Source organism: Lathyrus oleraceus, chromosome 6, assembly GCF_024323335.1.
Source record: "Lathyrus oleraceus cultivar Zhongwan6 chromosome 6, CAAS_Psat_ZW6_1.0, whole genome shotgun sequence".
In the NCBI taxonomy this organism is placed as follows: domain Eukaryota; kingdom Viridiplantae; phylum Streptophyta; class Magnoliopsida; order Fabales; family Fabaceae; genus Lathyrus; species Lathyrus oleraceus.
This window is the reverse complement of record NC_066584.1, coordinates 254050979-254066256: the sequence shown is the minus strand read 5'-3', so window position 1 is coordinate 254066256 and position 15278 is coordinate 254050979. Positions and strand designations below refer to the sequence as shown.

The following is a 15278-nucleotide window of genomic DNA, read 5'->3' as shown; positions in this document are numbered from 1 at the left end:
CCCAATTTGGGATTTGAGACAAGTCAGAGGAAGAAAGTAGGTAGGTTCACATTACCTTTCCGGAAGATAGCATCGAAGAGGACAACTTGCTTCTGAGCATGAAAAGCATTGCTGAGAGCTTTCTCTTTTGAGCCAATTACACTTCCAAAACCCTAAAGCTGTGAATATAAAAAGGAAGCGAATCAGAGAACGAAAACCCTGGAAAAAAATTAAGAAGGAGGCGGCCAATCGAAAAAACCCTAAATCAAAAATCACTCAAAACAAACCTATTGGGAAGAGACGAAAATCAGAGGAGGAGAGAAAAGCTTCGATTGTTACCTGAGCTACCGATTCACCGAAGGTGAGCTTCCTTTCAAACTTTCATGCTGTTTGGACGAGAGAGAGATTGAGAGCGATTGAGATTGGGAACGAGAGAGAGAGCTTGAACGCGAGAGTGAGAGTTCATCGCGAGAGAGAGCGGCGCAAGAGAGTGAGAGTTCATCGCGAGAGAGAGCGGCGCAAGAGAGTAAGAGTTCATCGTCGAGATTAAGAGTGATGGAGCGAGAGATTTCGTGAGATTAAGGGAAAGCGATGGAGTTGGTGAGAAGGAGAGAGCTCAGAGACGACGAGTGGTTTATGTTTCTTTTTTTTTCTTTCTTTTATTTGTTTCTTTATATTTGGTAACATAACAAGTTTTTTTTGAAACCATTAAAATTTTTATTTAAATTTCCTAAGTCTTAGTTAATAAATATTTTCACATTTTCAATTCATGTTCCATTGGAAAACCCAACAGCCATGCGGCTGGGTTTAATTACCAGTAGGCCAATAGTCTTCTTTTTTATTTTAGTTTTTATTTTAATCCTTTTTTTAATTTACCTTAATTTATATATTTAAGTTTAGCGTTAAGATAACAGTTAGTTGGTGAGTAGCCTGGTGGAGAGGGGGATAGTTCCATAGTCTTAGGTGGAGTGAGTTCGATACTCATATGTAGCACTTTATTTTAGTATTTCATTTTCTTTTAGCATTTTACTTTTTTTAGTATTTTATTGTCTTTTAGCATTGTTGTTTCTTTTAATATTATTTTCATGTCCATATTTTTTTTATTAAATCCATCATGCATGCAAAACCATTTTCAAAAAAATCATACTTTTCTCGATTCAATATCGAGCCCATTTTTCACACCCTTGTAAGTCGATTGCTTTTTAAGCATCGCCGTCAACCTCACATAGCTTACTCTTGGGCTTTCTTACAATGAGCCGGTTCTCTTGCACTTACACTCATGCATTATTTATTTGGGTCCGATTTAATTATTTCATGATGGTTTTAATCCCCATTTGACAAATGTACCCCACTCCCCCGATGTGTAATAATCTGGTACTATTTTATTTCTTTATTGTTTGACTGTGTAGTTAGATATTAACACAAGAATAAAATCAACAAATTTCAAAAATACAAAAATATGACTCGATCCAACGTCGAGTATTTTCTCAATAAACGAACCAACTCATTTCTCCCTCCTATTCCATCCCATTTCAAAACTTCATCAAATGCTTGATCCAACGTCAAGCCATTTTTCATAATAAAAACTCAAAAATATTAATTCATATTCAAGACCTTTTCAATAAAGATGGAAATGGAACGTGGTGTATACCGCGCACTCCTAAGGTTAGGATTCGAGACGTATGCCTCGCCGATCTTAACTCTCGCCATCATCCAAATTTGTCCACTTTGTTTCCTCTCAAACAATTATCCAAATCTTTCTCAATCGTTCATCAAATACTTGATCTAGGTCAAGTCATTTTCACAACCAAGATTCAAAATACCTAATTATTATTTAACACTTTTTCAATAAAGGTGGAAATGGAACATGATGTATATCATGCACTCCTGAGGTTAAGATTCGAGACGTATGCCTCGCCAATCTTAACTCTCGCCATCGTCTAAAATTGTCAATGTGGTTTCGTCAAACCTTTTTATCAATCAAATCTAAGATACTTAAATCTTATTTAAGACTCTTTCAATAAAGGTGGAAATGGAACATGGTGTATACCATGCACTCCTGAGGTTAAGATTCGAGACGTATGCCTCGCCAATCTTAACTCTCGCCATCGCCTAAAATTGTCAATGTGGTTTCTTCAAGCCCTTTCTCAATCAAATTCCAAAATACTTAATTCCTATCTTAACTTTTTTCAATAAAGATGGAAATGGAACATGGTGTATACCATGCACTCCTGAGGCTAGGATTCGAGATGTATATCTCGCTCATCCAAGTTCTCGCCATCACTCAAAATACATCCAACCAATCAAACTTTTTCTCGCCGCCGTGCGACTAATTAAAAACCTTTTTCATAAACGAAAGGTATTTTGTCTTAAGCGATACAAAACAATGTTTCGGCCACGATTGTTGAGTAGAGATAATGACGCTTTTCCGAATGTAGATTTATAAATCCGTTCGATGGGTGGTATGCGTCCACTCCTCATCTGTTTTGGGTAAAACAATGTTTTCGTCGATTAATACAGGATAACTTTCGCTAAAATCGACCAACAAACAAACATTTTTCTACCCAGAACTACGTAAGCCTTGATTTCTCTTTTGAGATACGTAGGAGCAGGATTTGTAAATCTTGTCAGGCCCACTAATAAAAAACTTAGGTTTAGTCCTTCGTCAAAAATCCAAAAACATTTCTCCTATCTTCTATTCTTTCTCTCCCACCTAATAAATTCGAAAAAGCCTAACATTTCAAACAAACACTAACGCACACAACTAACCTAATGGTTCCCGTTGAGTACAACGGACGTGAGGGGTGCTAATACCTTCCCCTTGCGTAATCGACTCCCGAACCCTGATATTGGTTGCGATGACCATATCTTATCCTTTCTTTTGTCTTGGGTTTTATCGATATTTCCCCTTTCCTTTTTAGGAATAGATAAAGTTCGGTGGCGACTCTGTTCAGTCCATCATTGCGAGCGTGCGATCGCGCTTCGCTTTGAAGTCGTATCCCCATTTTTTTCGAGGTGCGACATCATTCTTCCACGCATTGCCTTTTTGGAGAGAGAGAGAGAGAGAGAGAGAGAGAGAGAGAGAGAGAGAGAGAGAGAGAGAGAGAGAGAGAGAAAAAGAGAGAGAGAGAGAGAGAGAGAGAGAGAGCAAAAGATTCTCTTTTGCTAACTGGCAATAGCTGGATGAGAGAGAAGTGTTTTTTTCATTTTTTCTCTAGACACGTGGTGAGTGGCCATTGGTGAGATAAAGATATTTTGTATTTGGAAAGCTGGGAGAAGAATCTCATATCGGGGTGTGTGACGCATTTTGTATGGAGGAATAAAATATTTTTCATTTTTCTGATTTTCTTACCATTAATATTATTATTTTTTGTTTTTTGATTGGATGATAAATATGCATATGGATAACCACATGTGAGGTCTTGGTTAATTTTGAGTCAACGATCCAAATTAAATCAAAGAAGCACACCTAATTTAAAATGCCTATAAAGACCTTTCTAGAAGCTTTAATTAATTTAAATGAGATTAAATAAATTAAAATAACTAAAATTCACACCTTCTTAAATAAATATGATAAAAATAAAATGAAGGGGTAGAAAATTGTATTTAATTATTTCAAACACTTTGACAGAAGAATAAAAAATAAAATGACTGAATATGAATAAAACTTGAGCGCAAAAGTGCCCGGAAAATTAAAATGATTGAACTAAAATGATCAGCGCGAAATAAACTTCTCGAAAACATACAGGTTTTGATGAAAAATACCAGTTGAAAAAGGCTCAGGCTGATCAAGATGTGTCCGCTAACGGAAATGAAAAAGTTAAACAAGCACGCCGGGTTAAACTACACAAACTGTAGATTAATAAAACTGACGTCCGCAGGTTCGATCTTTAAGTTTTTCGCTCGCCAATTTTACGTGCATTTGAAGAATGATTCAACCGGTCGTCTGTAGATCCGAGAATTTATTATAATCGATATTTTAGGCATTATGCGTGATGAAATGCATGTTGTGCTATGTAGGTATTTCAAAGTAAAAATAAAGTCAGATGTATGAAAGTTTAAAAAATGTCCAAACAAAATTGGGGTATGACACCAATATACGCTCAGTTAATGGAAATCGGTCATACAAGAAATCGGTGGGATTAAGGGGATTGCCACACACAAATACTTGGAGTAGATTATCGTGGATAGCGAGGTTATTGGATCAAGATCTCAAGGGATCTTATCTTGTATAGCGAGGTTGTTGCTGGTAAAAAAAACTTATTAACAACAACTATGGTAAAGGTTTGAGTGTTGAAGAGTACAAAAGTATGTTAAAGTAAGTTGAACAATAAAATTTAGTATAAAAATTACGTTTAAACTCAAAAGTTACAAATTATACTTAAGACAAATCAAACTTCACAATATCCTTTCAAAATCAATTCTACGTCTCTAAAATTGCTTGACTTCTTCAAAAACCAAAATAAACATATACTAATGTTATGTCTGGATACACGGTAGAAAATCCACAAACGGGCAGGAGAACTCTCGGACTTAGTTTGGTTGTTGGAACACCAAACCAAACACGTGTAATGTGTATGATTAAGAATATTTTTTAAATGGAGACAATTTTAACTTAAAAAACACTTGGTGAAACAAACTTAATACTCTTATTTAAAAAATAATATTATAATTTATTTATTTATTTTAATCATAACAATAACCTAATTTGTTTTTTTACAATTGGATTTATTTGTAGCCAATTAGCACTCTATTTTAATTATCTATTTGTTGTTTCTATTAAACTAAAAATATTATATCTATTTAATATCCGGTTGACCCACGGTTGAATCGGTAAACATAAGTCTTAATGGCTGTTTTTATAACATTGATGACACAATACATTCAATTTCATGTGTTAGTCTATGTATATGAAATGACATTGCAACTAAATTTGAAAACAATCAACACATTTATAATTTAACATATTTATCAAGCATGAGATTCTCAACACTTTCCACAAACGCTGCCTCCTTGCTGGGACGGTCATATAAATGGGTTTCTCAAAAACTCTTATATCCTACAGTTAGGGCTGGACAACGGGCCGGGCCGGGCGGTTTCGGGCCCAAAACCCTCACCCAGTCCAACCCACGGTTCATATATGAAGGCCCATTTCCGCCCAATATCAACACGGTTTGGACGGGTTCGGTTTGTGCGGATTGCGGGTTTGTTTTAGCGGTTTATTCGGATTGTGCAAACGCGATCTGGATTTCTAAAAAACTGTCTATTGAAAGCATTTGATGAATAAAACTCATTTCTTCAAATTGATTGGTATAGGATGTGCTTCTGTGTTAAAAACAAACTTATATCTGCAGTTATTACCACTTTCTAGTCTTTCAATCTATAGAGCACACTCCAAGAATCAAGTGTACACAAAATCTTATAAAACATCACAGTTGAGAATTTTAAGAATGCAGCCTAGTCAACATTGGCTTTGTTGGGACTTGGGAGCAACATAGTCAACATTGCGGTAGGTTCCAATGTCATTCCATATTCGATCCAACGCATAAAGGTCACATGCAAGCTTCAGAGCAGCTTGAGCACTTGGGTCAGGACAGCTGGTGCAGATTTAAGCCATATTAGAATTGTGAAAATAAAAAAGTAGATGCATGTTAGACAAAGGAACTACGAAGCACCTCTGCATAGCTTCAATGAATTTAGCAAGAATTGCTGACTCAATATATGATTCTGCAAGTGTTAATAGATGATTTAAACATTTATTGCACGCACCAAAGTCTCCAAGAGATTTTGAATGCTTTTGAAGTCGTACAGCAATGCTATGAAGTAATCTAGATTTTCGGTACTTCTAAATTGAAAATAAAAAAAATAAGCAGTTGATTTATCTGTGTGTCGGCGCATAATATTTTTAAATGAAGTCAAGGAATCAAAATAAAACTCACTCTGAAAGCATCCAATTGAAATTTTGGATTTCGTAGATGGTCTTGACTTTCCCACCTAGCAGTAACTGGATTTGGCTGTGATAGATAAGAGCTCATGGAATCTCTCAAGTAATTCCATGTCACTGCTAAAGTCCCTCCTTTAAAAATTTTCTGGTATTGTTTCAAAAGATCGCCTGCAACCTTCACTCGTAAAGGAAAAATCCAAACCTATTACTTACCTTAGTCGAAATAAAAAGAATATAAGAAGCAAATACACACAATGGACAGCCTGGTTATAAATATCTATTTGAGAATTGATATAATTTGGATTTAGGCAATAACCTGTTGAAGAAGAACGGTGTTGTCTCCTTCAAATGTCTGAAAAATGTCATGATCATTCCTCAATGAACCAAATCGATTAACAACAGCATAATCATGATCATTCCTCATTCTACACTCTAACATCAGGTAAACACTCAAACAATCAACCTGATAAGAAACCTCAATAACCCTTTAAGAACACAACCCTATTGAAATTGCTCAACAGAATAAGACAAAGTTCACAACAGTTAATAACTCTGACTCTATTTTAAAAAAAACACCTTAATCAAATGCTTATATTATCATACTAGTGCTTATGTATAAATTATATATCTATAACAAACTAAGATAAGAGAAAGTCAACTTTTTTCATATGGACTAACCCTATAAACTGTTTTATCTGAAAGAGTTCATTAAAATAAGCAGAAATGAAATAAGCTAACATTCTCACAAGTGTTTATGCCAAGAGATAAACTCAAATTAAACAAGAAAGTTAAGTACCATGGTGAAGCTCAGTCATAGCAAAACAACCAGCATATTCCAAGCTATCAATACCATCATAGTACTTATCCTTGTGTTTCTGCGTTCCAAGATTGATAACAGAACCACCCCAAAGACTGCATAGATTAAACCATTCATTAAAAGTTGTGTCATAGTCCCAAACCGACACCGACAGATAGATTAAAACAAACAAAAAAACAAAAAGAAACAATTTTTACACAACCCAAATGAAAAAATCCCATGAAAGTACCTAAATTGAACATCCATTTTGATTCCAAGCGACATATCAACACTCCCCACAGCTTCCAAAATAGCAAAATACTTAGCAGGATCATTAACCACATAATTCAAGGGTCTAATCCCAGCTTCCCTAACAAGCCCCAAAAGCTGATTCATAACAGTGCAGGAAATCATAACAGTGCAGGAAATATAACAGTGCAGGAAATCATAAATCAAAATCCATATTTTATTTTGAAAAATTGCGATCCACCCCTCCTAACATTAACTCCAGAGGAATTCATTAAACAAGCCAACCTGCAATGCAAAGAACTTGGTATTGAGATTTTGAGTATTCTGCAAGATATGCATAACTTGAAGCCACATATCAAGATTCTCTTGCAAATCCCGCAAAATTGAATCAGCAGCACTCCTATGCACGGTCAAAACGAACACACACAAAAATGTTAAACTAAGAACATACAAAGTCGATAAACAAAATGGCCGTAAACAGCATCACATTATCTAAAACGAAAAAAAGCTCAATGTTCATAAGACTATTAATCAAACACAGAAATACTACATCGATTATCAACCACAGTGAAATCCATATCTTGCTCAATTCAATAGATTATGATAAAGCATACAACGAGACTAACGAGACTTAATCAGTTTGAAAACAAGACGAACAGTGAAATACTGATGAGACCTAAATAAAAAGCAAAATAAAACCTGTAGAAACTTTCACAGGCTCCAATGGCAACCAACCAATAGGCATTGGTAACTTTCACAGGCTCATATATATAGGTCATGCATGACTCCAAAAAATCCAAGAGTAGCCTAGCTATTTTCTTCATTCGGCCATTGAGTAGTATATATATATATATATATATATATATATATATATATATATATATATATATATATATATATATATATATATATATATATATATATATATATATATATATATATATATATATATATATATTATATATATATATATAGATCATGCATGACTCCAAAAAATCAAAAAACATAGTTGACCTGGAAAATTGGACAACATAAACATTAGTTAACAAAAATAATAATAAAGTAATAAGTAAATAATGATATACATGCATCCATTTCAAGCACAACCCGAAGGTTGTGGCTGAGACTGTGATGATGAGACACCTGATACTCGTTTTGTTGCTAAAGACATTTGTTGAAACTCTAAAATAATTAAATAAACAATTTTTAATAAGGCATAATTATACAACATTACATCATATTTATTAGAAATTCAGTAATAAATTTACCTGTTACAATATCTTCTGAAAGCTCAAAATCTTCCATGAGATTCATATCTTTGAAATAGGTAAAAGAAGGCCTTAACCAATTCTGCGTGCAAATTAAAGCCTCGGCCATTTCAGTAGTTAGAGAACTCCTATATGTTTCTATGACTCTCCCTCCTGTGCTAAAAGCACTTTCAGAAGCAACAGTAGACACTGGTGTGGCTAAAATATCTTTAGCCATTGTAGATAAAATAGGATATTCGATTGAATTACGTTTCCACCACACAAGAATGTCAAAGTTAGGATCCCTTTTGACACACTTACTAGAATTATACACCTCAAGCTCATTTTGTTGATCAATCGAGTCTTGCTCCTCTAAATGTTGCTCAAAAGCATCAGCTCCAGCCATAAGTGATGAACGGGCAGCAGATGCACTTGTTTCATCATTGGAGACATTATTTCCACCACTACCAAGAGGCTGTATGGAATTATGTTCTTGGTCATAAGCTTGCTTATACCAATCATACAACTTTTGTAAATTCTCTTTTATAGATTTTACCAAGTCACTACCAAACTTTGATCAAACTCCATACATGTCCTTAAACGCCCACTCAATGTAACTCAACTTGTATCTTGGATCAAGAATAATACCAAAATATATCATCTTGTTCATCTTATCAAGACTTCCCCAATATCTATTATATTTTTCCATCATATCTCCACCCACACTTGCAAAAAAATCATTTAAGTTCAAAGTAGCTTGCTTTAACTCACAATAAATGGCAGACATTTGGTGAAAACAAGTATGCAAACTCACATTTTGAGAGGTGGAAAAAGTCTTAGTTGCTTCATAGAATAACTTTAGGAAAGCTCTAAAATCCCTAGCAATGTCCCAATCATCATTACTAGGGATATTACCTTTTCCAAAGAACTCCCTATAGCTCGACTCTTCATCCTCAAGCTTTTCAAAAGCGAGTTGAAACTTCTCCGCAGCCTCTAGCATTAAATATGTCGCGTTCCAACGAGTTGAAACATCAAGACATACTAAATATTTAAAGATATCAAAAATAATCCAAAAAATAATTTTAATTCAGAAAATGAAAGAGGAAAATATTTAAAGATTTTTGGTGAGAGTCCCGTAATTTTTGGATTAAAAATGAAATTAATATGAATTAATCAAAATAAATGGATTAAACATAAAAAACAGAAAATCAAAAAAATAAGGATCATCAGATCTCCCTCATTAATTGAGGTGGCAGATCTGATGGCCAAGCGCGCGCAATCCACGATAGTCCTTAGTCAATACGTTGCAGGCTTGATAATCAAATTGGATGCGTGAGTTAAAACATTTCAAACAAATCATGTGGTTGAGATGTGTGACAACACATCACCGGAGCTAGGGCTCCGGTCTTCTTCTCCGGTGGACCTCACCGGACTAGTCCACCATCAACCATCACCAAAATAAAAAATAAGGACATGGATTTAAAGAAAAAATGCTCAGGAGCTCGTATCTGGCCTCAATTTTCTCCAATTCGAAGTATATAAAAAGATACAGGGATTTGAATTTTGAGGATCATGAACTGAGTTGTTTCGATTTGACCTCAAAGCAACTCAATCTTCTTGCCTACATTGATATGACTTCTGACAACCAAAAATCACAAAGAATGGTGAAGAATTGAGGGAGAATCGAAGAGAAGAAATTTCTAAAAAATCACCTTCAATGGAGCTTAGAACTGGAACGATCTTGATTCTAATTGTGTTTGGCCTTGCTTCAGATGCTTGTTGGAAGTGATTAGGATCAAAAAGAGGTCTGGACTCTTGGAGTTTCAATCTCAAAACAGATGGAGATTTGAAACTCGATTTTGTAAGAAAACCTACAAGATTATCCTTCAATGGTGAGGGTTTGGGATTGCAGGTTCAAAGCTTGGGAATGAGGTCCTTAATTCTGAGCAATGAGGGTCTTATTTATAGCCAAGGAGATTCATTTCCACACACTTCCAAATTTGGAAAAAATGAGAAATTCCCTTTGTATGCTTGCATGGGCGTGTGATAGGCCCGTCAAGTGATGTAATCAGATCCAAAAATGAGTGAGAATCATGCTAAAATCATGTTGCAAGGCCATGTAATTGTGTATGAAAAGTGGAAGTGGAAATCATCCAAATGGTTCTTCATATTGCACCCATGCGCAAGTCCTTCATTATTTGGCCAAATGAGATGATCTTGGACTTTTTGGAAAGGTGAGATCAAGGGGAATAACTTTCATGTTGAACACTTTTTCATTTGAAGCTTGGATCATGATGAATTTTGAGGTGGAAGTTTGGGAAATCAAACATATTTGAAAATTTTCTAAGTCCCAAGTCAAATGTTCACTTCTTCCACCTTAAATAACTTTTTCTATGGACTTCAAATGAGAAACATTCCTTCATCAAAGTTGTATCTATTTAAAACCTATTCAATTTGGTAACTAATTTGACCTCGTTTGGATTTGACATGAAGGAGTTATGCATTTTAGAAGTTGAGGAAAATCACTTGTTCAATGGTATTGGCCCAAAATGACCTATAATGTTTCCTCTTGGCACAAGCATTTGCAAGTTGAATTTGAAATTCCTCCAAACATAAAGGTTGAAGTATACATCTTGAATTTGATCATGAAATTTTAATGGATTTCATATCATAAACATTGAGCAAGTTATGGTCTTAGCAAGTTGACCTCCAAACTAGGGTTCAAACAAAATGACCTATAATCTTTCACCATAAAAAATGACTTTCCAAGCAAACCTAGCTCTAGACTTCAACATGAAAGTTGTTTGGAATGTCATTTTGAGTAACGTTTCTCTTGGAATAATTTTCATATGACAAAAATTGTAGGAGATACGGTCTAGGGAACCCCAGTTTTGACTAGTTGACTTTCTCTGGTCAACCACCATGAACCATCTTGCTAGCTTGATATTCTATTGACTTTTGGGACTCATGGAGGATCATATATTCATAAGATGGTGTAATGTGAAGTATCCCTTGAAATATTTGATCAATTATTGAAGAATCTTGTTGAAGAAGTCACACAAGATACCTAGATGAATTAGGGTTTCCAAGGCAAACAAACTTCAAACTCTTGATGATTTATTGATCAAAATGATATGCGAAGATCATGGGGATCCATATATGATGCCTAGAGCCAATGTGAACCATCTCTTGATTAATCTCCTTGCATTGAGAGTCTTAAACCTTAGATATGAGCTTGATAGAGCATAGGTGAGCATGCACACTACCTACAAAAGCAACCAACTATACATTGGCATATTTTTGGTATTTTGGTTAGTAAACAAAGAAAAATGAAGTATGATACAATCAAATGTGCTTGGTGATCTTTCCCAATGCAAACCCAATGAATGAGGGGTAAGGAGGATGCCAAGGTGTGATCCCAATTCCAATGCATATGATGGGATAGCATGAGTGATCTTAGGGTCAAAATTAGGGTCTTACAACTGCCTCTATTTAAGGACGTTCTAGATGAGGAGATGAAGGTTAAAATCTTCGTATCGACTCTCTGGAATGGACTTAAATAACAACATAGAAACAAATTTTGGTCCCTAAGAGACCTCATGATACATATGATATGAATGTTAAAAATAATATCTGTGGGGAAAATGTTGCCACAAAGGAAAAGAATCCGGAGAGACTGAAAGTCCGCAGGAGCATAATGCTTTCCGTAAGGAATACTCACTGGGGAGACAGAGACTCAGGGGATAAAATGTTGTGCGTAGGCCAGGATATGACTTAAAACTGTTGTAGGCACAAGAGAATTCCATGAAAATAAATCAATGGAAGGACTCGGCCGAGGATAAAGAAGAAAAATCTGCAGGGGAAACGGGTAAGTCAGAACCAAGATCAAATACTCGAACCAAACAGGAAATGGAGATTTCACTGAGGAAATACGCACTCAAACTCGACTGAGGGAAGAATGAACTTCAACACAGGAGTACCATAATTACATTACCTACCACCTGTTACTGGGTAGGAATACAATGTAATCCGTCGGAGAGGCATCCGTTACCGGTTAGGGTAAACATATCAAGGATGACTCGCTGAGGAAAAAGGAGGTGTATTCATTACCGGTTACTGGGTAAAAATAACCTGCTGGGGAAATAGGTCAAATAGGATTTATGACTACCAGTTACTGGGCACAAGACCAAAGAGAGAGAATATTCGTCACTGGTTAAAGTGAACATATCAAGGATAGACTCAAAGGAAGAATATTTGTCATCGGCTAAGATGAACATATCAAGGATATATTGTCGGGGGGATAAATAGGAATTATATCTATCAATTACTGGATAGAATACCGAAAAGAGAATATCTGTCACCGGTTAGGATGAACATATCAAGGATATACTCATCAGGGGAAAGCAGGATTTACAACTACCGGTTACTGGGCAGAAGACCGCAAAGAGGAGGAAACCCGTCATCGATTAGGATGAACATATCAAGGATTAACCCTCTAGGGAATGAAATAGGGATTACGACTACCTTTTTACTGGGTAGAAAACCAAAAAGGGGAGAATATTTGTCATCGGTTAGGATGAACATGTCAAGGATATACTACCTGGGGAAACACAAAATGAATCCGCTGGGGAAAACAAGAGGAAGTAGATTATTGTTACCGAGTATTGGGTAAGAGTAAGTTACTCGCAAATTGAGAAGAATATTACCAGTTACTGGGTAATAGACTCTCAAGGGAGAAAAGCATCTATCTATATAAGAGCTAGAAAGAAACGGTCGAACAGAGACTCGACCCGGTGAGAATATAACTCAGGGGGAGTGGTTTCATCCAGATAATCAACTGGGGAGGAATATGAAATAATAACCATCCACTAGGAAATAACTCAGTGGGGAATGAGAAAGGTTAAATTCTTTCTGCTTAAGGGGCTTACACTCTACAATTGAGAGAGGACAGACGTACCAAATCTGCACGGGGAAATGATATCACCATAGCAGAGGATCAGAAAATAGGGAATCAAATGCAATAATAATGCAATAATGAAATATTTGATGTATGGATGTATATGTACATGTATATGATTGGTGATTATGCTGACAAAACAATCACAAAGGATACAAATGTCACTGATCTGAATCATCACTACAACACTCGGTTAATCTCGACAGACTGGAGGCATCAACTGGAGAAAAAGTTAGGGATGAACATAAATCATCCACCTCAAAATAGCTTGTCCCTAACTGGGGAAAGAGAGAAGATCTGTTAAGGATCTGCATCATCAATTTTGCAGGGAATTTTAGGTCAACACCATACCAAAATGGGAGACAACCTTGCAGAGGACCAAAAATACTTTTCAAGAATCAATGCTAGCGGGGATCAGGGGTGAACTTTGCTAGCGGCTAGAGGGGAATAAACTTTGTGTTGAATCTATGCAAACCGTTGAGATTACGCACCTACAGCCCAGCTTGGGGAGGCGATCACAAAACTCGGTTGGAGAAACTGAATTACTGTTGGGAAGGAAAAGATGACCAAACCAACTGCTCGGGGAAGACCAACAATGCTTCACACTTCTAAGACTTACCTGTTCTCAGACTGCTGTTGATATTCTTTACTGGAATCAATTGCTCTTTAAAAGTAATTACTTTTATTATTTTAAGAAAAATGATTTTGATTTTTATTAATTTTAAAATTATCATCATAAAAATTTAATTATATTTAGCTGAAAGATAAATAAGAGTAGAAACAATTGGATAAAAAGCTCAACTCTATTTAATAGAATGGTAGCCTGTAAATGACAAGACTCCATAGATCTTTATAAAAGTTGAAAAATGGTAATTTACATGGAAAAGGGCTACACTGAATATAATGATCACTAATCCTTCTACCAACTTCAATATCCACTGTGCTCTCGACTTCAGTTAAAAATGATGAATCTGAATCGGCTGACTTGCTCAAGAATGTTCCAAGACTGAAGATCAAACGAATGCATTTACTTTCCGAAATCCCTGTTTTTGCATAAATTGCCCTAAGGTGGGGTACTCAATTTATCGAGATAAATTTTTCTGTTTTATGTCTCTAATTTTTGCCTGGATCACCCTTTTGGGTTTTCAATCCACCGAGACGCTCATTTCTGCCTAAGCCGCCCTTTCGTGTCTTCAACTTAGCGACCTATTCTTTTATTTTTAGGCGAAGTATTTCTTGACTGCATCGGCATTCACAGAACGCATGAACTCTTCACCATCCATAGTTGTAAGAATTAAAGCACCACCTGAAAAGGCTCACTTAACAACATATGGGCCTTCATAATTAGGAGTCCATTTTCCCCTAGAATCTGGTTTGAAAGATAAAATCTTCTTGAGCACAAGGTCACCTTCTCTGAATACATGAGGTCTGACCTTCTTATCAAATGATTTCTTCATTCTCTACTGATATAACTGACCATGACACATGGCAGTCAATATCTTCTTTTCAATTAAATTTAGTTGATCATACCTGGTCTGACACCATTCAGCTTAAGTCAACTTGGCTTCCATCAAAACACACAATGATGGGATCTCAACCTCTACTGGGAGCACAACTTCCATACCATAAACAAATGAGAAAGGGGTTGCTCCTGTTGAAGTGCGGATGGATGTACGGTACCCATGCAAAGCAAATAGGAGCATATCATGCCAATCTTTGTATGTCACAACCATCTTCTGAATGATCTTCTTGATGTTCTTATTTGCAGCTTCAACAGCCCCATTCAACTTAGGACTGTAAGGAGAAGAATTATGATGTACAATCTTGAAGTCTTTGCAAAGAGGTTCAACCACAATATTGATCAAGTTTGATCCATTGTCAGTAATGATCTTACTTGGCACACCATACCGACATATAATATGATTCTTGATAAACCTCACAACAACTTGCTTGGTCACATTCGCATACGATGCCGCTTCAACCCATTTTTTGAAGTAGTCAATAGCCACCATAATGAAACGATGACCGTTCAAAGCTTTGGGCTCAATCATATCAATTCCCCACACGGAAAAGAGCCATGGAGAGGAAATGACATTTAGCAGTGTT

The 15278-nt window shown here is 35.9% G+C and overlaps 1 protein-coding gene across 1 annotated transcript; it reads right to left on the bottom strand.

Moving 5' to 3' along the window:
* Positions 1-5440: 5440 nt before the first annotated feature.
* On the bottom strand, positions 5441-7115 carry LOC127095011 (acyl-coenzyme A oxidase 2, peroxisomal-like). The gene is made up of 7 exons (XM_051033764.1): positions 6970-7115; positions 6720-6835; positions 6602-6618; positions 6240-6386; positions 5919-6098; positions 5655-5821; positions 5441-5576 (listed from the first exon to the last, which is right to left on the bottom strand). Exons 1-7 carry the CDS (start codon positions 7113-7115, stop codon positions 5441-5443), a joined length of 909 nt encoding a protein of 302 aa, XP_050889721.1.
* Between the last annotated feature and the right edge of the window lie 8163 nt (positions 7116-15278).